The 21524-nt window shown below is 41.7% G+C and overlaps 1 protein-coding gene across 3 annotated transcripts in view; it reads left to right on the forward strand.

The window, feature by feature from the left end:
- Positions 1-5356: 5356 nt before the first annotated feature.
- The window catches only part of LOC146493755 (triple functional domain protein), an 88435-nt gene continuing 72267 nt past the window's right edge, over positions 5357-21524 (forward strand). Inside the window, exon 1 of one of the 3 annotated variants that reach the window (XM_085147652.1) lies at positions 5357-6097. In XM_085147652.1, the coding sequence (XP_085003778.1) occupies positions 6028-6097 (70 nt within the window). In that variant the 5' untranslated portion in view covers positions 5357-6027. Of the gene's footprint in view, positions 6098-19505; positions 19956-21524 lie in introns of those variants that run through there. The other 2 variants (XM_085147653.1, XM_085147651.1) reach the window with 2 other exon arrangements.

Here is a 21524-nt window from a genome sequence, read left to right on the forward strand (position 1 = left end):
CAGAAGCGTTGTACAGACTGATAACTCACCTGAGCAGCAAATGACTCATGAAATGCTAATTAGAAACGATACAGGCATCAGTTTAAATTCTAATCCGAACTGATTTAAAGTACTAACGAAATCAACTTTGGACTCACAATTAAAGGCCTTGAAAAGTGTTTTTCTCATTCAGTATCAATCCAAAAGCAGTTTGGTTCACGCTGAAAACAGGATTTTAGTGACAGTTGTAACCTTTAACTGACTGGTCACATATCTCTCCAGGCATAATGTCTTTATTGGTGTAGTTTCTTGTTCAAAGAAGAGACAAAAAGGTTATATGAGAAGAATTTTGCAAGAGATTTCAAGCTCTTTTTAAAAAATAAAAAATAAAATCATTAATAACAACCGCTTAATTTAAAAGCAAGTACCTCCTCTCTCAGTTAAGTTTGAAAGTTTTAGTCTCTCCCATTGTTGTGGAGGAATTTTGGCCTACTCTTCTTTACAGTGTTGCTTCACTTCAATGAGGTTTGCAAGCATTTGTTTATCCACAGCTCTCTAAAAGGTCCTGTTACATTAATGGGGTTAAAGTCTGGACTTTGACTGTGCCATTGCAACACCTTGATTCTTGTCTTTTCCAGCCATGCTGCTGTAGAACAGCTTCTCAGCCAAGTGTTAGCTTTAAGAGAGATGGCCTCACACATTTGACTCTAGAATACTTTGGTATACAAAGTGTCTGTGAAGGTTCTCAGTCATCCAGGTCATCATAGTCCAAGAAGCTTGGAAAGAAAAGCATCTGGACTTTAAGTTTCTTCCTTTCATCTGAGAACTTGAAGAAACTTAAAGAAGTCCAGACGCTTTTCTTTCCAATCTCCTTGGACTTTGGTATACAGAGGACATCATGGCCGACTCAGTGACGGCACAGTGTCCAGGTCCCGTGGCTGTGTTTGTGCTGATATGGCATGTTTGTTTCTTTGCAAAGACGACTCGCCAAGCATTGAGAAGATTCAGAAGTCTTAGGGTTTGTTCGGATGCAACTTTGCAAACCTAAGCTGCGCTGCCATGTTCTTTTTAGAGAAAAGAGGCTTTTTCCTGGAAACCTTTCAAATCAAACCATACATGTTCAGTCTTTTTCTAACTGTACTGTCATGAAATCTAACATTTAACATAACTGAGGCCTGTAGAGTCTTGGGTTTTTTGTAGTTTCTCTGAGCACTGGCTGGTCTGACCTTGGGGTGAATTCACCGAGACATCCACTGCTGGGAAGGTTGGCAACAAGCTTTAATGTTTACCACTCCTGAATAATCTCTTTCTGTTCAGAATGTTTGGAAAAGGTCTTCTGTAGATGAGCCAGACAGCTTCCTTAAGGTCATTGCTGATATTTTTCCACCTTGATCAGTTTATCAAATGCAGTTGATTAGCAGCACTTGGATGCCACTCACCCTCATTTTAAGGCCCGCTAAGAACCACATGATGTTTATTATATCCTGATATGTAAAACCTTACATACCCATGTGGAAGAAGACCAGTCAGTCACTAGTGTCAGCCTGCCCCCTTCTGGATGTTTCACAAGCAACACATGAGCACCTGCATAAGAAGGCAAAGTAGGTAATAAATGAGCTTCACTTGCTGATTTAAAATGCCAACATACTTTATTTAAATCAGCTGTTGGTGAGCGAAGAAGATCATTTATTTCTTATGATATCAGCACAGAGGTCTGTGGTCTTTGTCTTACTGGGTTTACAGGTAAGAGGCTGGGAATGACATCAGCTGTAGTGGATGCACATTAAGCCACTGACACTCGTCATCTGCTTTAAAGCACAGGTGTCAACCTAATTTCACTTTGATCTTAAGTGGGCTAGAGCCAATGATGTCATCAATGTCTGTACTAGATTGTGGAAAAACAGAAACTCCCTGTTAGTTAATTGTTTATGTATGTGATAGACCGAGCAGTGAAGGAAACTTAGGCACAGGTTAAAGTCCAAAAAAATGATTTTTTATTTAACCCAAAAATCATAATTGGTTAAATCATGCAAAAAGAATCAAAATCTTGGGCCCATAAAAGAGGTCAAAATAACAGAACTCTACTCAAAGTTGACAACATTACTGATAACTCAAACTGACCTAACTTAACGAGACAAAGGGGAAACTTAAATAGTGGCTGATCAGCCCACAAAAGCAGGAGAAGAGGTAAAACACACAAAACCTAACTAAACCAAACATAATGAACTCCAATTCCCCCCCATGGTCCCGAGTTATGGCATGAACCAATTTACAGTCTTCCTTTAAAGCTCGCTCTGCCCCTTTTCCACCTCTTGGCTCCTTAATCAAGGGACTGGAACAGCTGCAACTAAGGTAACTCAGAAAGCAAAAGATTAATCATACATAATAGTGTAAACTAAAATGTGCGCACTTATTTTAGAATACAGTGTTATGTGGATATGTGAATTAACTCTAAACCAAAACCAGTTATTTATTGTCCTGTAAATTAATTCCTATATTTAAAGAAAGACAAATGTGAATGTTACTTATAAGCGTCTACACTAACATGCTGGGTATTACCACTGTGTGGCTGTAAGTGCAGCCATCACAATGTATTACTTATTACCACTGGTGAAGTGTGAGTACCCGTGGAGGAAGTCTTTATCATTAATAAAAGCTTTAAAACCTAGAAAAATACAATCTCAAATGTCTGCCCTCCTGCATGTTTTCCCAAGTCGTCCAGCGGACCAGATTGGAGTCTCTGGTGGGCTATTTCTGTGACCCCAACACCTGATGTTTGACACACCTGTTTTAAAGTGAGACAAGGAACAAGAATAGTTCTCATTTCAGAGGGATTTATTTTTTTGACTTTTTGTTAATGAATGAATGGGCAGAAAAAAGAAACCCTGTCCAAAGTTGAATTCAACACGTAAAAGGCCGTAAACTGAGCACATGCATCATAGTTTGTTTTTGTTTTGTTTTTTTCTCAGTTTGCAAACACAGGTAAAAATGCATCTTTACTTGTAGATCTGCATTTGAAATCATGTTGTTAACAGCTGCTTCAGAGGAAAGACTGCAGAGCATCTCCAGTGCAGCGAATACATTACAGCTAAAGGTCACTTTCGTGCTGAACTCCAGTCAGTAGTACATTATAATGTCATCCCACTGATAAATCAATTTTTCTGTGGGACACTACACCTCCTCAGATGTCAATATAACTGTTTTCACTCGCTCAATTATTTGTTAGCATGCTGCGTATATGGGTGTAGGAGGTAAGTGTCTGTTTGTGTATTACTTTCACAGGTTACACAGAAATGTTCATGTTATAGAAAACAAACTGATCCTCCTTGTGTAAGCAAGCATAAAAACACAATAACAAAACTTCCTTGAGACAGGAAGAACCAGCCTCTGGGTCGACAGACGTCTGACTTAACCGGTTAGAGTGAAAGTAAAGAGATGAGCTTAGAAACCATACAAACAATGAACACCTAGGTTAGTGTGAGTCACAGGAGCCACACCCAGCTGCTGTTCAAGGCTTTGGCCTGTGAGAGGCCAATCAGAAGAAAGCGAGCTCAAAGGAAGGGCAAAGGGAGCAAAACCAGTCTACTTTAAACTGAAACAGCAGCTGTGTGATGCTGGAAGACCTCTGCTTGATGAGCTCACGCTATGTTCTCGGTCCCTGCTGTCCCTCGCAGAGTCAAGTGATGGCTATTAACTGGCTCAGTCTTATAAGACCTTACGTCATCCATTTGTTCATCTGCATGTATCTGAATGTTTTTACATTACTTCATCGATCTTCATTTCACAAAAATGCACATGAATTCTGCCTTTACTCCAGCTCAAATCTTCACTTGACACCAGTGCCCCTCACCACAGTTACAGCTCAGCTTTCATAGCTTCCTGCTATTTTGTTGCTTGTCATCAAAAAACAATGAGCCGTGACTCTTATTCACAAATATAGTGCAGACATGATTAAGTTATCCCTCCACATGACCCACTGTGGGATTATTAGAAAAACATGGATTTCTCCCAGCCAATCAGCAAAGATCCGGTTGTGCGACAGATAGTGACATATTTGCATCTGACCAATCAATAATGGCCTGGAGCATTTCAAACTTCAGTGTTTTTACGGAATTTGGGAAATTTGAGTTTTTTGCTCCTAACCTACTCCCACACTTGTGGTCGTCACATGAAAACTACCAGTGGTACGCTGATGAAAACCACGCATTACATAGTTTAAACGTTATTCTATGGGTGAGCCATACTTGTGTTATTTCTAAAAAACAAACAAACAACTTATTATAAACATAGAACAGCAGCAAGTGGTATGTTGGATGTGTCTTGGTTGTTTTATTTGTTTTATGAGCTTACTTAATAATTTAGTAATTCTATGTTTGTAATTAATTTTGTTTTGATTGAATTTCATATAAGAAAAATATTGAATACCATCAGTTATAATGCTACTTTTTAGTTCTTGTTATGTATTTATAATTTATCTGTCACTGTACATTGTTTTCTGCAGCTCTATACTTCACTGTTGTTGTTTTCCATCAAATTTGGCTGGATATTGACTCAAAAATGCACTTTTTTTCTTTTGCAGCTGTCTACTTTGCTCTTTTATGGAGGACAGCCCATCAAGTACCATCCGATAGAAAAGCACAACCTGTATTAGGACATATGCACATGCTCATTTCAGTGAATTAACTTAAATCTTTGAAGAAAAGTATAAATGTTGAGACACATTCTTAACATATTACAGCAGCTTTGCCACATACTGTGAAGCAGCTGCCTGTGACTAGACAGGGCTGAACTTTGATGTGTTTTATTGTCATGAAAACTGCCAGTGTAAATTTAAGAAAGATTATTATAAATGAATGTTCCTTTAAATCAATGTGGGTTTTTTTGTATAGGTTTTACATACATGTAAAATGTACACACTCAAGAACCAATATATGGTAACTTTACTGACTTTAATTTGCACTGTTAAAAATTGTAAATTTGGAATGTCGATGTATTTCAGTGGGCTTCTTTTGTGGAACCCCACCCAAAAATTTCTATTTTAGACAGAGAAAAAAAAAAGCACTTTTCTGTCACGTATGTGTTACTTTGGTGTAGTATGAAAGACTGGAGGAAGTGTTTATCAGTAAGACAAGCTGTAAAATTTATTAAAATATAGTCTAGCAGGCCAAGTGGGAGTCTTTTGAGGGGCCGATTCTGGCCCCGGGGTCTTATGTTTGACACCCCTGCTGTAGACGTTATAGTGGGGGGTAAATGTCTTGCTTTGTAAACATATCACTGATACAGCAGCACTTCCAGGATTGGCCGGCAGATGGCGTGAGTAGTCCAGGTCACAATCAGCGCTCCGGGAAAATATCACGAGATGGCCTGGATCAAAACAGAGGACCTTTCATGTATGGCTGTATCCGGGAGGTTATCTTATCTCTGCTCTTTGCTTTCAGTAGGCTAACGTAACGTTTATACGCTTTTTATGGTTGAGTCGCTGAAACAATCAGGAGTACTTGAACCATGTGGAACGGTTGTATTTTTTCTCCTTAAAAGTTGGTGCTTTCCCCGAAAGTGTGGGTTAGACAGCTTTTAAACGGGTCCTTTTTACGTATTACCACGACCGTCGGACTTTATTTTCTTTTCAGTGTTTGTGTGTCGGCTTTTTGTGACCTATATTTCGCCGTAAGTTGGTCGCACACGCGTTAACAGTGACCGCCGTCGTTCGTCGATGACCCAGCCTCTCATTTCCGAAAGCTTACGGAGATTCACCGAGCAGCGACCCAGCCCCTCCCGTCCCCCCCTCTCGTCACCGCTCCAGCGACTCTCCCCTCGGCTCCACTCCGAGGAGGAACCCGGTGCCCCCGGCTGATCGTTTCCAATTACGTTACCCCAAGATGGAGGTCTGCAGATGGCACTGCTAGCGTCAACGACTCCCCGCAATCGTCCGTGTGGCTTTAATGACGCTTTTGTCAGGACAGGAGTGATTGTGTGCCATCTTTTTGTCGATATTTTGGGGGGCTCTACTTGGGAGATACCGAGCTCCAGATTCGGGTTGTGGCAGCCATGAGCTCCGGGGAAGGAGCGGAGGAGACCACGAAGGACGCCAGCGACATAGAGGCGTTCTTCAAAACCGGTAAGCCCAGGAAAAGAGTGGGAGAGGTCGGACTGAGCTCCGCGGAGAGCTCTCCTCTGGTCCAGCTCTGTGAGGGACATTTTTCCTGTCCATGTTGAAAGGTTTGGGGCTCGCACAGTGAAGAATATGGGAGGTTTTAGCCATTGAATTTCATAACTGTCGACATAAATGAAACTCACAATAAATGCCAGTGACCCACACAGCTGCGGGCATCTCCGAAATATGTTCATTGACTTCCTTTTCTGAGCAGCTGCATCCTATAGCTCAACCAGACTATGGAAAGACAACGCTTGCCGGGTTGCTAATGACCAGAGTTCCATCTCCGGACACCTCGCCTAGATATTGCAGTATTTTAGGAAGTGCAGCACTCAGTGTTACCAACCTCCCGATTCAATAACTTAAAACCACTCGCATCGATGTAAACTGACAGCAAAAATAAGTGAAATGGCACAGGCTGGCGTTAGGAGAAATAAAAGAAGGGGTAAAACAGCAATTGTAAATATGCGTTTTCTATTCAAACGCAGCCTGACTGGTTTGGATTCTGCCGACTTTTGGTTATTGGGGTTAATTAAGCGTTAAAGTGGGACAACTGTAATGTATATTTAGGTTTAAGCTAGCGGAGTAGTTTTAGAGTTTATTAGAAAGAGACATGGAGCCGTACACAGCTGTCCGATAATAGACCCAGGAGCTTACTTATTCCAACAGCAGCTACCAGTGCTGCTAACCTCAGAGCTAGTGAATCCCGATCAGATTTGGTGAATCCTGTTCGCTAGCTGGTTTAGCTTAGTTAGCCTGGCAGTTAAAGCTGGTTTGTTGGTGGGTGGTTTTTTGTGTATTGGGAGGAAACGTATATGAGGAGTGTCCGCTTAGCTTTGGTATTCCGTCAAGTCGGTTTTGTTTGTAGTTTTCCATGCTGTCAAAAAAATAGCACAACGGCGCAAGCTATGTAAACAATACCCGGCGTGGCACGTATAGCCTGGGTGTGCACTGTGCAGGATAAGCTAGTTTTGTAACATGGCTAGCAGAAGCGAAAGCGTCTATTTTTCCTCGGTCAAACCTCAGAATGCCAGTGACACACATTTCTCCATGTAACACACACTTTATTATCTCAATATAAAGATGTTACCCCGTCGCATGTGCATAATCGCTAGCATTAGCTAAGCAGGCTAATTTGTCAGCGAGGACTGTGTTGAAGTCTTAACACGGGCCTACAGTCATTGCATCGGCTCCAACAATAGCTCATAAAACATGTTAATTCCTGGGGACACTACCGGACGTCTGAGCACAGTGGAACAGTACAGGCCGTACGATTTGATATCACTTTCACGATTTGACACTGTGAAAACACGACTTAAGGATGGCGTTTGTTATGCATTTGCATGGCTGTCAGTAAACGTGCAGCATGAAACACACAGTTTGTACAGATAATCACAATATAATCGAATGAAATGCTGATTCCTGGAAAAAGGTCTGCCTGCAGTGTTTGTGGGTCTTTCATGTGAAAATCCTGTTGAGCCTGTGGACTCTTGCATGTGCTGGATAACCCTTAGCTCATCTCAGAGGGGCTGCTGATTGAGATCCAGTGCTTGATGTCATGTCTGCAAGTGTCATCATCTAACTCCACTTAAATACACCCCAGTGGTTACTGTTGCACGCTGCAAGTTTGTAAGAGTAACCTGCTGAGAAGCGCTAAAACCATTTCTTAGTGAATCGGTTGTTGGTTGTGTATCATGTGTAATGGTATTTGCAGTTTGTTTGTTTGTTTTCAGGTGCTATGCATTTTAGTACCTGACACAGAAATATACAACAGTGAAGTGTATGAGGAATAAAATGCAGAGGGTGCTAATGTACTCTGCCAAAAATCACTGCATGTTCTACTACAGTATCACGTGTGGTAGATTTTGAAGTACACTTTAGAGGGGCTGTAAACAAGGATGCGAATGCAGCGTATTGACATTCAGCCTCCTCTGGCTCCTGTGGTTTTGTGTCTAGTGAGATAATAAGCCACAGAGGGAAGTTTGGTATCCGCATTGAGCTGATCTGATGGCTTCCTCTTAAGGAAAGAGAGGCAAGAAGAGGCATCCTGTAACTCGCTAACGACCGCAGTTTGTGTGTTTTTGTCGATGTTGCACAGCTGCAGCCATTCTGCCTCACTGTTAATCGGATCTGTCCCTAATTTATTTATTGTATAATTAAAATTTCTAGATATGGCCCCCCACTCCACCCCCTGTTCTTATTACCACAAACCCATCTGCTCCAGTTTTAATTTGTAGTTTAGAAATAGCTCTTTAGTTACCAAAAGAGCTCTTCAGCCTTATATTAACTTTTGTTTGTCTGCGAGAAGCAGTGAGAGCGATAATTAGCTTGTGTTGTGTGTGTGAGCTTAGGGGTTGAACGTAGCATGGTTTGAGCTGCCTCTGTCGAATTATTAGAACTGAAATTGTTGATACAGTGAGAAGAAATCACACACTCGACGGATCGCGAATGAACATTTCGTGCCATTATCTGCAGCTGGCTTTGTTTAATCGTATGAATATTTTAACACCAGTGTCATTTATATTTCAGGCCAGTCTGTACTTGATGCATTCAATCAACCTGTCAATGGGCAGAGATTCAAATCGTGACTGTGTTCAAGCACTAACCTTAAACTTTAGGCGACTATTGCTGATTTTTAACACTATGTGAAGCTAAGAGTGACAAGAGTGTGTATCTGTTTGTGTTAAGGGAAAGTATATCCCTGTTTTTCCTTAGAAATGAGCTGATGTGTCGGCCGATACTAGGCCTGCTGATATTTGTTTATGTCAGTTCAGTTTTCAGAGTTTACTGTAGTTAAGAGCTGAAAGACTTCATGCCCAACAACTGGTCTGTTGTTGGGCATGAAGTTGTTGGGCATGAATAATTAAGTTCCCAATTATTGGGAACTTAATTATTACACAGAAAAATTAAGCAGGTATAAAAACAATATCAAACATCTGTATCCATCCAGATTTTCTTAGTCGGTACATTCTCAGTTTTCCTTACTAAAGCCCACTTTGATCAGGAGTCGGCCGCACCAGAAGTTTAGCTACACTTTTAATCCCTCAAGTATATTTATTTTCGTGAAATGAAGGGCAATTTCAACAATACATCTCGTATATGAATATGAGTGGAAGATCCTAAAAACTAAGGTGAGCCAAGTCGAGTAGGTACTAGTGGAAAGGTTTCAGTGCCCGTGTGTCCGGCACTTACAGGGTTGCTTTCAGCAGGACTGTGATTGACAAGACCACCTACTTTATGAGATAATTCTAGTTATGGATGGAGATTTAATGTAAATGTAACTGGACTGGGTAACAACCTGCGAGCCACGTCCAGTGTGGCTCTTTAGGGTATAAGGAAATGCTTATTTGTCTGATATGCTGGTTCACACTGTGCAGTCTCCACTTCCTTGAGCTTTCTCCGTTCTGTCTGATAATAAATGAGCTTTTTCTTATTGTTTCAAACCATTTTTAAATGGAGCATCCCTGTGTTGTTGTGAGTCAGCCATGTCTGTAGTGAAACCAGTATTGAAACTAATACAGGCCTCAGCCTACCACTGTCTTTATACAGCCAGCTCGGTGGGAGCTTAAGTGTCACGTTCGGGCTCTCCACCTTTTTGTTTTTCAGCTGAACTTGTGGGAATCTTGTTCTGACAGGTTTGAGTGTCTCGCCACAGGGCAGGCTATGCTTTTTTTTTTTTTTTCTTTCCGTCCCCAGCTCCATCCTCGTCTCTTTTTTTCCCATCCTTTAGCGTTTGGTTTCTTTGTCTTTCCCATGTCTTCTCTCTTTCCTTTCTTGCCTTCCATCCGTCCGTCTGTGTCTCTGCCTGCTGGCTGAGCGTTCATTTGCCGATGTCTGTTTCATGTTTTCCCTCCCTGTTCGTTCATGCTGCGTCGTGTTGGTCCTCTCCGTCCTGATGCAAAATGACAACTAATATTAAAAAAGAAAAATGTTTCCCTGCGTCTCTGTCTCTCTTTCCTCTCTGTCTCCCAGACTGGAATTAATACCAAGGCCTCAGAGCTGTGATACAGGGAGCTTTGTTGTGGCATGTTGTCAATCCTCAAATTATTCCACTCCGAATGTATCTTTAGCTACACCGACGATGACTCAGAGATTGATTTGGTGTCAGTTTCATACATTTATTACTTGTTGGTAGTGCTGGGGCACCATTCGCAGCGGGAAAATTTACAGTCCTCACTACTGGCCCCTCGTGAATGAACATTTAGAGGCTACAAAGTACCGTTCATAACATCGGCCTGTGTTTGAATGGACACCAGTGTGTACGTGTGTTTGTGTGCATCTGTGTGTGCAAGAAATTGAGTGAAACAGACAAGCAGGGAAAGAGGGAGGGAGAAATGTGATCCAGAGTTTGCATTTATGACTCAGGCCCATTCACCCAGGTTGAGGTCTGTGCACACGCTCAATGCGAACACACACACACATGCACTCTCTCTGAGACTAATGGATATTGATCCAGGAGATGGAGACTGATTGAGGTCCCTCAGTGAAGGTTTCCTCCAGGCTTAAAGCTGCCAAGTCAGACGCAGAGCAGAGGCTAAAGCCTAATGCTGCACAAAGCAGATTTCTTTTATCATCCCGTGTTTGTTGGATGGAGGCAAACGAAGGGATTGGTGCATCGCAGATCAATGCAGACTAAGTCAAGGCTACGGTTGTTGTCACTTTGTTTTGCTCTTTTAGCCTAGAAGGGCCAAAATCCTAAATAAATGACTAAATGAATTAAACAAAGAAGTGGTATTAATTCTGTTCTTTAATTGATCAAGTTATTAAAATTTAAGTTGTATCAGTTTTATTTACTGCATTCATTTGCACAAACCGGTTTATTTTTCTACATTTCTATTTGCAATTTGAATTTTTATCAATGCAAATCAGCAAATCAATAGTTTGATTTGTAATTGAGGCATCTATTTACTTTCTCTGAGAAATGTTGGAGAATTAAATAAAAATGTTGAACTAGCTACAAAAATCTCCTCTGCATAAATCAACCTAGCATGTAGACTCATTGGCCACTTTATTAGGCGCATCATTTGCCTTTTGAAAAGCCCTCATTCTTTGAGACAGAGTCAACAAGGTGCTGTAGATATTCCTCAGAATTTGGTTTATGTTGACATTACAGCGTCACACAGTTGCTGCACGTCCATGTTGGGAATCTCTCATTCCATCAGATCTCTATGATTGAGATCTGGTGGCTGTGGAGCCCATTTGAGTACAGTGAACTCCCTTTCATTTTCATGAAACCAGTGTGAGGTGATTTGAGCTTTGTGACTGTGGGTACACAGTGGGCATAAAGGGATGGACATGTTCAGCAAGGTGTGACGTTAGAATGATGCACAACTGGTATCAAAGTGTGCCTAGAAAATATCTCATCATCACCACGCCGAACCACTAATACAGGATGGTCCATGGGTTCACATTGTTCTGACCCTACCATCCAAATGTTCCAGCAGAAATTTTAGCTCTTGAAACCAGACAACATTTTTCCAGTCTGTTGGGGAACTTGTGCCGGCTAGAGCTTCCTGCTCTTAGATGACAGGAGAACGGGCCAGTGTGGTCTTCTGCTGCTGTAAATGGTAAATGGTCTGTATTTATATAGCGCTTTACTAGTCCCTAAGGACCCCAAAGCACTTTACACATCCAGTCATCCACCCATTCACACACTGGCGATGGCAGCTACATTGTAACCCTGGGGCGCACTGACAGAGGCGAGGCTGCCGGACACTGGCGCCACCGGGCCCTCTGACCACCACCAGTAGGCAACGGGTGGAGTGTCTTGCCCAAGGACACAACGACTGAGACTATCCATGCCGGGGCTTGAACCAGCAACCTTCCGATTACAAGGCAAACTCCCAACTCTTGAGCCACGATCGCCCATGGGCTGTAGCCCATCTGCTTCAAGGTTCATGTTGTTGGTGCATAGAAGCTCTTCTGCACACCTTGCTTGTAACAAGTTGCTATTTGACTTACTGTTCGCTTCCTATCATCTCCAAGGAGTCCTCCATTCGCCTCTGACCTCTGGCATCGACAAGGCATTTTCATTCAGAACTGCTGCTCACTGGATATTTTCTCTTTTCCGGAACATTCTCTGTAAACCCTAGAGATGGTTGTGTGGGAAAATCCCAGCAGATCAGCAGTTCCTGAAATACTCAGACCAACCCATCTGGCACCAACAACCGTGCCACGTTCAAAGTCACTTAAAAGTCACTGCTGAAGTCCCTCATTCTGGTTTGAACTACAGCAGGTCCTCCTGACTTTGTCTACAAGCCAACGCATAGAGTTGCTACCACATGATTGGCTGATGAGATATTTGCATTAACGAGCAGTTAAACAGGCATATACTTTAACCTGGTTTTTTTTCTTATTCTTTGTTTTAATAATAAGTGTTTGCATTAAACAGCTATAACCTGCCAAATATCAGGTAATAGGACAGTAAGGGGCAAATGCAGAAATGACAAGCTTGCATCCTGAAGATGGCAAAGGTGTGTTGTGTATGGCTGTACTGTTTAATTCAGTCAGAATTCATTAAATGTTTCAGAATATAGAAATCAGTGCGTTTGAAACCCAAATGTTGAGATGCTCCGTCTGAGTAATCAAGTGGAACTCGTCTCTGCACTCGGGCATCACGTGGTTCGCAGTACTCTTTGTGAAACCAGTAGTCACTGTTCTCTGTCAATGGCGTTTCACGCTCACTCACACGAGCACTTTCTCCCAATTTGTTGTTCCCACTGACCCCCGTCATTTGTGTCGGTATTGTCACAGCGTGCTACATTCTGCCTTGCTTCACTACACAGGGTGGCTGTTTTTTGTTTTACTCAGGCACACATGAAAATCAGGTCGTCGACACATCTCAGAGTAACCACGCAGAAGAGAGTAAAAAGGGCAGAGTAAATGGGAGCCAGCTGGAGGGAAAGATGATGGTTATGAGAGTTAAAGCTTTTATTTGCCGAAGCAGCTTCAATCAAAAGCAAATGGATGGTTGAGTAAAAAGCCTTTTTTTTTAAAAAAGGGCCGGAGATTAGGCTAAAATACAAGGATAAAAAAAAAAAGCCTCTTTCTGCTTGAACTGTTCTCTTTATTGTGGCATTAAAAATGTAATGTTTCACTTAGAAAGACATTCATCCCTTAAAATGAAGCACTAATATAACGCGGAGCACATGGCAACAAGACCAGCAGCTCAGGCACTTGGAAACCATTAGTGCTGCAGAGAGGGGCGCAAACGTCTTTACACGTGGATAAGGAGGGAAATTTCAAGGGATTTCATCAACATATAAATTTTTTATATCTGGTGCTAAAACTATACAAATAATATCACTGAGAGCCATATGTGATCGCTTTTGTGCCAGCATTTGCTTCATGTCCCAAATAAGAAATAACCCCTGTGATATACTCGTGTTTTTGCTCAGAAAATGCTGAGAATCAGCCAGCTAGCAAAATTTGGCTTAAATAATTTAAAGTGCTTACATTTCCCATGAGTAGCTAAGTAAACACATAATCTTTTTCACCCCTTGTAACAGGTGCAGGCGCATTAAATTTTAAAGGCATTTTGCAGAACAAGCCAGACCCCCTAAATCTGCTCTGAGGTCAGTTTGAGAGGAAGGCTTTTTTTGTTCGTTTGTTTTTTGTGGGAGGGTTTTGTTTTGTTTAAACTGTAATCTGTTGAAAGCTGAGGTTAGGGCTGCACGATTATCGCGATCTCGATTCATACTTATGTGCGATCTCATTTCCAAATGACAACGATTTAAAAAAAAAAAAAGAAAAAAAAAGACGACGATTGTACCGCATTTTGATCCGGGACGTAATCTGCATGAAAACAAGCGCTCACTCTTCCTGCCAACAAATGACAAGGGCGGAGCCTTATACCACGTGATACAGAAGCTGTGCCGTGTGATGCTAAAGTTAGCAGGGAAAAAACAACGGAGAACACGTCAGGGATGACGAGAAAGTGACAGGAGAAAATCCGTCCCGGTCAACCACCCAAACATCAATAACGGGAACCTTATACAGCGCTTCCCTATACCCGAAGAACTTCCGCAGGCACAAAGAAATTATGGAGGCTGTTACTTATCACCTAACCAAAGATATGGCTCCATCAACACTGTGCAAAACGAGGGATTTAGGAAAATGATCAACACCCTAGACAAACGCTACACAGTGCCGTCCCGCAACTATTTTTCTATTGTTGCACTACCTGCTCTATACACTAGTGATGGGTCGTTCGCGAACGAAATGGCTCTTAGAGCCGACTCTTTGAAGTGAACGATGCGAGCCGGCTCCTTATTGGGAGCCGTGAGGTTTTTTTTTTTTTTTTTCTCTCACCCTCTCTCTCGCCCTTTTTCCCGCTAAACTCCGCATGCGCGGCCTGTACTTTGCGCTGGGCAGAGGGGGGAGGGGCGTTAGTTACACTGGCAGTAGCACAGGAACAGAGCCAGAGAGAAAGAGAGCGAGGGACAACAATGTCACATTAGAAAGGTATAGTAACCATCCACTATTTTCAGTTGCAGATGATAAAGGATTCAGAAATCATGCAGGCCCATATGACAGAGAATGTGCATCTTCTTTTTGTTTTAATATTTTAATTTATATTTAATTGTGTTGTGGTTTGCAGTGTTTTGTGTTGTTTCACGTTAAATTTGTTTAAAAGGAAAAAGCTGAAAATTTAAATAGTTAAAAGTTTAAAATGTAAATTGTTGTTTTTTGTATTATATGATTTATTTATTAAATTTTATGTGGAGTGAATAAATAAAGTATATTTATGGTGGACCTTAGAGATAAAGCACGTACAAACTCCAAAACACGTACAAACTCCTAAGCGTGTACAAACTCCAAAATGCGTAAAAACTCCAAAATGCGTAAAAACTCCAAAACACGTAAAAACTCAGAAGCACGTACAAACTCAGAAGCACGTACAAACTCCAAAACACGTACAAAAGACATCAGAAGTGCTCCAGGTTTCTAGGGCGCAGTGTTGAGCTTTTGTTACCTAGTGGCTACACAAGCCAGGAAGTATCAACAACCGGATTTGGTGTGTGGTAGTAACAGGTAAATGAACTTTTTTTAAAAATTATTTGAATAAATATGAGTGCTTGTCTATAAATACACAAACAATACACACATGCTTTCAATTGTGTAATTTAAGTGATCTGGGTAGCTCTGTTTTGGAAGTTCAGTAAACGCTAGAAATGTGTTTTGGAGTTTGTACGTGCTTTTTGGAGTTTTTATATGCTTTAGAGTTTGTACGTGCTTTGTCTCTAGGGGCCATATATAAACACATATAAATAAAACCACTTTTTTTACATTAGTAATTCCTTTAATGCATAATTTTATATTATTGTTAATGATTAAATAATTAAAGCAACAAACAACCTGAAGAGCCGGTTCGGAGCCGAAAGAGCCGGGTCTTTTTAGTGAGTCGAGCCGAAAGAGCCGGATCTCTAAAAAGAGCCGGAAATCCCATCACTACTATACACGCAGTGTCGAGCAACGGTGGAGACGGAATTTCAAGCAGTACAACATTTTGCGGCAACGACAAAATGTGAGACATTTGTTGTTTTATGTTTATTTATTTTTTTATGTTCAGTCTCAACTGTTACGAAGTTTATGTGCAGTTAATAAGCGCAATAAATATTTATATTGGAAAATAAAATCGTGAGAGAATCGTGATCTCAATTCTAAGCCAAAAAATCGTGATTCTCATTTTATGCAAAATAGTGCAGCCCTAGCTGAGGCGTTATCGTCAAACTTTTGGTAAATGATTAACAGGTTGCGAAAGCCATCCTAACATCAAACAGTCGTCTTAACAATCACAACGCAGACACATAAAAGAAGCTAATCTCACACCAGCAAGGATGGCAAAGAGAAAGTAAATTAACGCTGAGAAGAAGAAGAAGAAAGTGCACTTTAGGGTTGGATTGTTAAGTATTTTCAACCAGCCTTCATCAGTCCAGCAATCCACCCCTAAAAATTGGCTGGATTAGTTGCTTTTAGCCATCTGGAAGAAGCAGAAGAAGAATCTAGCTGCGAATCAAGAGCGTGAACAGAGCCTGTGAGCTCTAAGAGTTGTTTAAATGGACACTTTGGGAGGCGCTTTATTTCCAAAATATAAAAAAATCAAATCGTTTTGGCCAACTGGTCACTATAGGTTCATGCCTCTGGTTTTAGCATGAGGTTGCTAAACACACAGCTGTGGTTGTCAGCTTGGCTCTTAACATCTGTGGGTAAACTTTCTGCCCAACTGGCACATTGCATCATCTCGCTCAAGGCATTTGCCGCTCATCTGTGTATCGTATCACAGGCTCGTAAAGACCGGTCATCTGGTTCAGTGTCGGACTGACGCGTTCTAGTGTGCCAACTCAAGATTTGCTCCCCCCACCATCTTTTTAGCATTTTTTATTCTGGTCGAATTTGAATTAATGTCATGAGATGAACCAAGAGGCGACTTTCTAATGGTCGTCTTGTCTTAACTGTACCTAGTTTATCAATTACGAGCAATTAGATTGAAGGGGAAAAAAAGGGAGAACTTTATGAGATCATAACCAACTGATCAGCAATTCTAAAATGCAGTCCAGAAAGGAGATTAGACGCACAATTCTCCTGTGCCAAATGGATAAATGGATATTGGGAAATATCATAGTAGCAGACAAAGAGGGAAAGATTATTGTTTGACCTGAAAGACTTGGGGTCCACTGCAGAAACGATCGGAAAACCCGACTCACAGATGACTGGCTGGACTATAAAGGCTGTAATTTTTCAATCAGAAGGCAGTGAGTGAAGCCATCAACAGCCACGAAGTAGAACAAACAGCGTCACTTGATTTGTTTGTAGCCTAAAGGAGAAATGATGTCAGTGTGAACTTTTAGTTGTACACAGTAATATAATACCTAAACTCGAACAAAAAGCCTTAGATTTCTTTTCAGAGGGAACAACGCTCACTTCCTCGACAGTCAAATGCCAATAAACTAGTTTTGTATGTCTTCAGATGTGCCATACATGCCAATGCAAAATGGTCTGCAGGAGCTTACCAATCAGGGAGGACTAGTTCTGGGGGTGTTTCTGTATATGTGCAGTGAAGTCTGTTTTTGAAAAATGTTCCAGATGTGTGCAGTGCTTTATGCTGAACGATTAAACTGTACAGATGTATTTCTATGTGATGTGTCAGGCAGCCAAGCAGTGCGACAGTGTGATGATGTGAGCTCTAACAGCATTAGGCATTTTAGAGGTGAGAGTTCATTGGATTACACACGCTGACCTAATCCAATCTGGCGTTTTATTCTCTGGGATTACTCTTTGTGTGTGTGTGTGTGGGTGTGGGTGTGGGTGTGGCGCACATAGAGGTGGAGCAAAGGGTGGATTTGGTGTGTGTCTGTGTGTGTGGGGGGGTTTGGTGCACATAGGGGTGGAGCAAATTGGTGTGAGTCACCACCCACAGTTGCACACGCACAGAGGGGGTGTGTGGAGTTAAACACACATAATGTGGTGATTTGTAAATGTTAGCAGTGCCAAGCTAGCTGTAGCCCTTTGCTTCCAGGTGCTTGTTTGTGGGTTTTCAGTGGTATGAGAGTAGTTATCATCATCTGCTTAAGAAAATGAATAAAGGTTTGCACATATATACATAAAAATTGGCAAAACTTTAAAGCGGTCCTACCAAGCTCATTTTCAGCTTTTTTTTCTCTTGAAGTGTTAGAGTAGCTTTGCATGATTCACAGTTCAAAATAACCTCTATTTATTTTATACTGGGGCCTGGTTTATCCTGGACTGGAGGTTGCTTGTTCTCACTAGGTAAAATTGGTTGCAAAGAGGTGCACAACCCTTGACTGAAAGCCTGCTTGCAATTGCTTTGGTCAGTAGCGGATTGTTGCAGTTGTTGGTACGGATCTATTTATCTGCAAACTCTCGCCACCTGCTCCCCAAGTGGTAGTGAAACTGAGAACAGTTTGATAAAAACCAAGAACAGAGACGGTTGCCTTAAAAGTAAAAGTTGCACAACTTTTACTTCTAAGAAAAATGTCTCCGTTTCTGGATGAATGAATGCTGATTGGTCAGCTGGTTATGGATTTACAGCAGGATATACTCCACACTGATGGCACCGTTTTCTAACTATACTGTAGAAACACTGTTGCATCACAACATTTTTTATATGTGTAAAACAAGCAGCTGCTTGTTTTGCTCAGAGGTGCCCGCTATCAGGTGGCTACTAGTGGAGATCATGTCCGGGTACTGGCTTTGTGCAGAAAATCAAAAGAGCAGATGTCATAAAGCGGCTTGTAGTGCTGTGATGTTGTTAATCATTTACAGTCAAAGCTGTAAAAAGTCTAAAAATTAAAATACATCCATTGTCTCCGCCCCATCTATTGATAACATACGGATATTTGTTCAAAAGTGTTTCCTGCAGCTGCATAGCCCTGTCATTCTGGGCTGTCTTTTGAGTAAACTCTGTGAAACAAGAAGTTCAGTGAGTCCGTGTTCACGAGTATTTAGAAGTTCTTTGATTAAAAATCGTGTGGTTGAATAACTTCTTTATTTACAGCCAGACAAAAAAACAAAAACAAAAAAAAGAGTCTTAAAAGGAGCATTTAGAGTTTAAAGCCTGAGATTTTGGCTCACAGGGATTAATTACACAGATGCTGACTTCATTATTTGGAACTGTTTTGGGGTTTTTGTTTTTTCCATATAATGAGTATCCAGAATTGTCACAGTGTCTTTATAAAACAGAGAATCCTAAATGGTATGCTTTACACAGATTATTTTATGCGAATTAATCTGTTCATGAGTGAAAAATACTTTGTGCACACAGCAGCTACAGTTGAAACTACACTGAGTGTGCCAGAGATACTTTGTTTTCATATTTAAATCAGCATTGAGGTTTTATGCATCGCTGTATCCAGGTATGAACGTTTAACACTTATGTGCTATAGGGGCATATTTTATCTTCCCTTTTTTTTTAATGTCCAGACTGAGTTTTCAGTCTGTCACCATGGCAACAGCAGCTATCCATGTCACCCTGTCTGACCACGTGTTATTTTTTTTTACAAACAGGTCTATGTAAACCAGGTCGGCAAACGCCTGCACTCTCACTGAGCCTTTACTGCTCGCACAGGCGCGTAAGTCACCGCCCAGATCAGAGCAAAGGCCAGCTGATAAGAGCTAATAACCACAGTGAGCTTCTGCAATCTGCAGTTCAAGGGCGGATCACGCTCTGCACTCGGTTGCATTACAAACAGATTTTGCTGTGTGGCGTGAACATGAGGCAGAGCTGCTCGTGAAGCAGCGTGGCTGTCCACGAGAATCCGTGTTAATCACAACCTGCAAAACGAGGTATTTTCGTCTTTAAAACTTTTACAACGCGGGCGGGAGCGAGGAGGGGTGTCGAGCAGCAGTTGGCCTTTACAAGCACCGTTTTCCCCCTGTTGAATTAAAGTTGCTTAAAATTAAATATAATAATGCCAAATATAGGCCATTAGTGTGGTAAAGTGTTTGTCAGATGTGCAAATGGAAATAATTTGGGCTTTTTAAAAATCCCCCTCAGGAGCAAGTGAACTGCACACGCACGCACCTCCACACACGCACACATATATGCAAACCTCTCGCCGCTCGCTCCGTGTTTATAAAAAGGAGCTTGTCCCACTTTTTCCCTCTCATCTACCGCGCTCTCGTTCTGTAATTTCTCCGGCGCGATATCTAATTGGCGCAAGCTCGGGAAAGATTTGCCGCCCCGCCGCCGTCTTCCTTAAAAAAACAACAACCCCAAAACCCAAACTGGAACAAGAGAGGCGAGCGAGTCGAGGGAGCAAAGAGAAAAATGGAGAGAGGATGGAGAAGAAGGAGACAGGAGGTACGTTTTGAGGGGAGAGGAGTCGGGGGGGGCGGGCGCAGGTTGCGAGTTGCTGTGAAATCTTGTTTGCTGATAGCTGCTGTCTTCATGCAACCTCCTAAGAGGAGCATAAACAGCCAGCTTTTGGAGCGAGGGAGTGATTATTGGGTCGTGCTTGAGCGAGATAAGTGAGTCTGCTCAGTGCAGGTGAAAGAGAAAGAAGAAAGAGCTGGAAAATTCAAAGAGAGCGAGAGAGGCAGACGTTGGAAAAACAACGACGAGAGAAGCGCACCTTTGAGTGGCAAACTGTTAATGAAAGCGGTCACTAAAAAGACTGAATTACCTCACAATTGATTTGGATCGGTTTGAAATATTTGCCAGGATCTGTGGGCTTTTTCTGAGAGCAGAAAGACTGAGAGTGAACCGAACTAGGACAGGTCCTGAAAGACCATTGTACTCCTTTTTCTTTGGGTCTCCAGTGCATTCAAAACTGCTATCTCACTGTTGCCCTCCCCATCTCGCTCACTTTTATCGCTTCCTTTGACTACTTTTCACCTCCTTTTTTTCTCTCCTAGCATCGAGTAATAAAAAGAAAGAAAGAAAAGAAACCAATTCACTGCAAACATCACAATTTGTAGCTTTTTAGGTCTTAAAGCAAAAGGCTGTTGACTGCTGAGCTCCTTGAGATGGTCCCAGAGGTACCAGCCGAAATGAAGAATAGTTTAAAGCGGTGGCCTTTAGCTCTGATCTTCGGGGGCAGAGCCAGGCTTTTTTCATTGTTTTGGCATTCAGCATGGATACACCTGGGATCCATTCTGAGAGCAGATACCAGTGTGGCTAGAAACACGTCTGTAAACGTATAAATGAATATAAAGTACATTCCCAACATTTAGTTTCCTTTTTTCTGCCACAGTTGAGGTTTTGAGTAAAGATTGAGTCAGCTTTCTCTGGCGTGTTTCCTGGTGAGCAGCGTTGGAGTGTGGTTGATGTTTGAGTTATGGTGAATGATGTTTGGGGTTAGATAAGAGCTCGGTTTTACCTGAGTGTTTGCTGTGCGTGAACGCCAAGCTCTCCGGACTGTTGGTCATGTATATTTCACTGCTTTCTCTCAGTAGTGTGCAAGTAAGCACGTGTATAGTGAGGTTCGTATGCCAAGAACAAACGTGGGAATGTCACATTCCTTGAACCTCAGATCAGTCGGAGTGATGAAAGTCATGTATATTTATGTTTCTTATAGAGAATGAATCATTCTGAAAGAAGAAATTGTGGCGTTTCTGTCCTGATCACTACTCAATCCTGCAAGCACACCGGCGGTGCAGGCAAATATGTTTTATTATCTCAGACATATGACATATTTTTACTGATTCTAATCTCCATATTTGGGTGTAAAATAAAGTTATTAACAGTTATTCGTTGCTTTTGACAAATTAGCAAGCGTACATGTGATGTTTTTCATCTCAGCTTCATAAAGCTGGTATGAAGGTGTTATCCTGAGATCTGAGGGCTACTGCTAAAAATATCAGGAGCCATGAGCAACACAAAATTACTTGACTGTAGTTGTCAGGACAGGCAGTGTTTCCCACGCTTAGA

This window comes from Neolamprologus multifasciatus, chromosome 22 (assembly GCF_963576455.1).
Source record: "Neolamprologus multifasciatus chromosome 22, fNeoMul1.2, whole genome shotgun sequence".
Classification (NCBI taxonomy): domain Eukaryota; kingdom Metazoa; phylum Chordata; class Actinopteri; order Cichliformes; family Cichlidae; genus Neolamprologus; species Neolamprologus multifasciatus.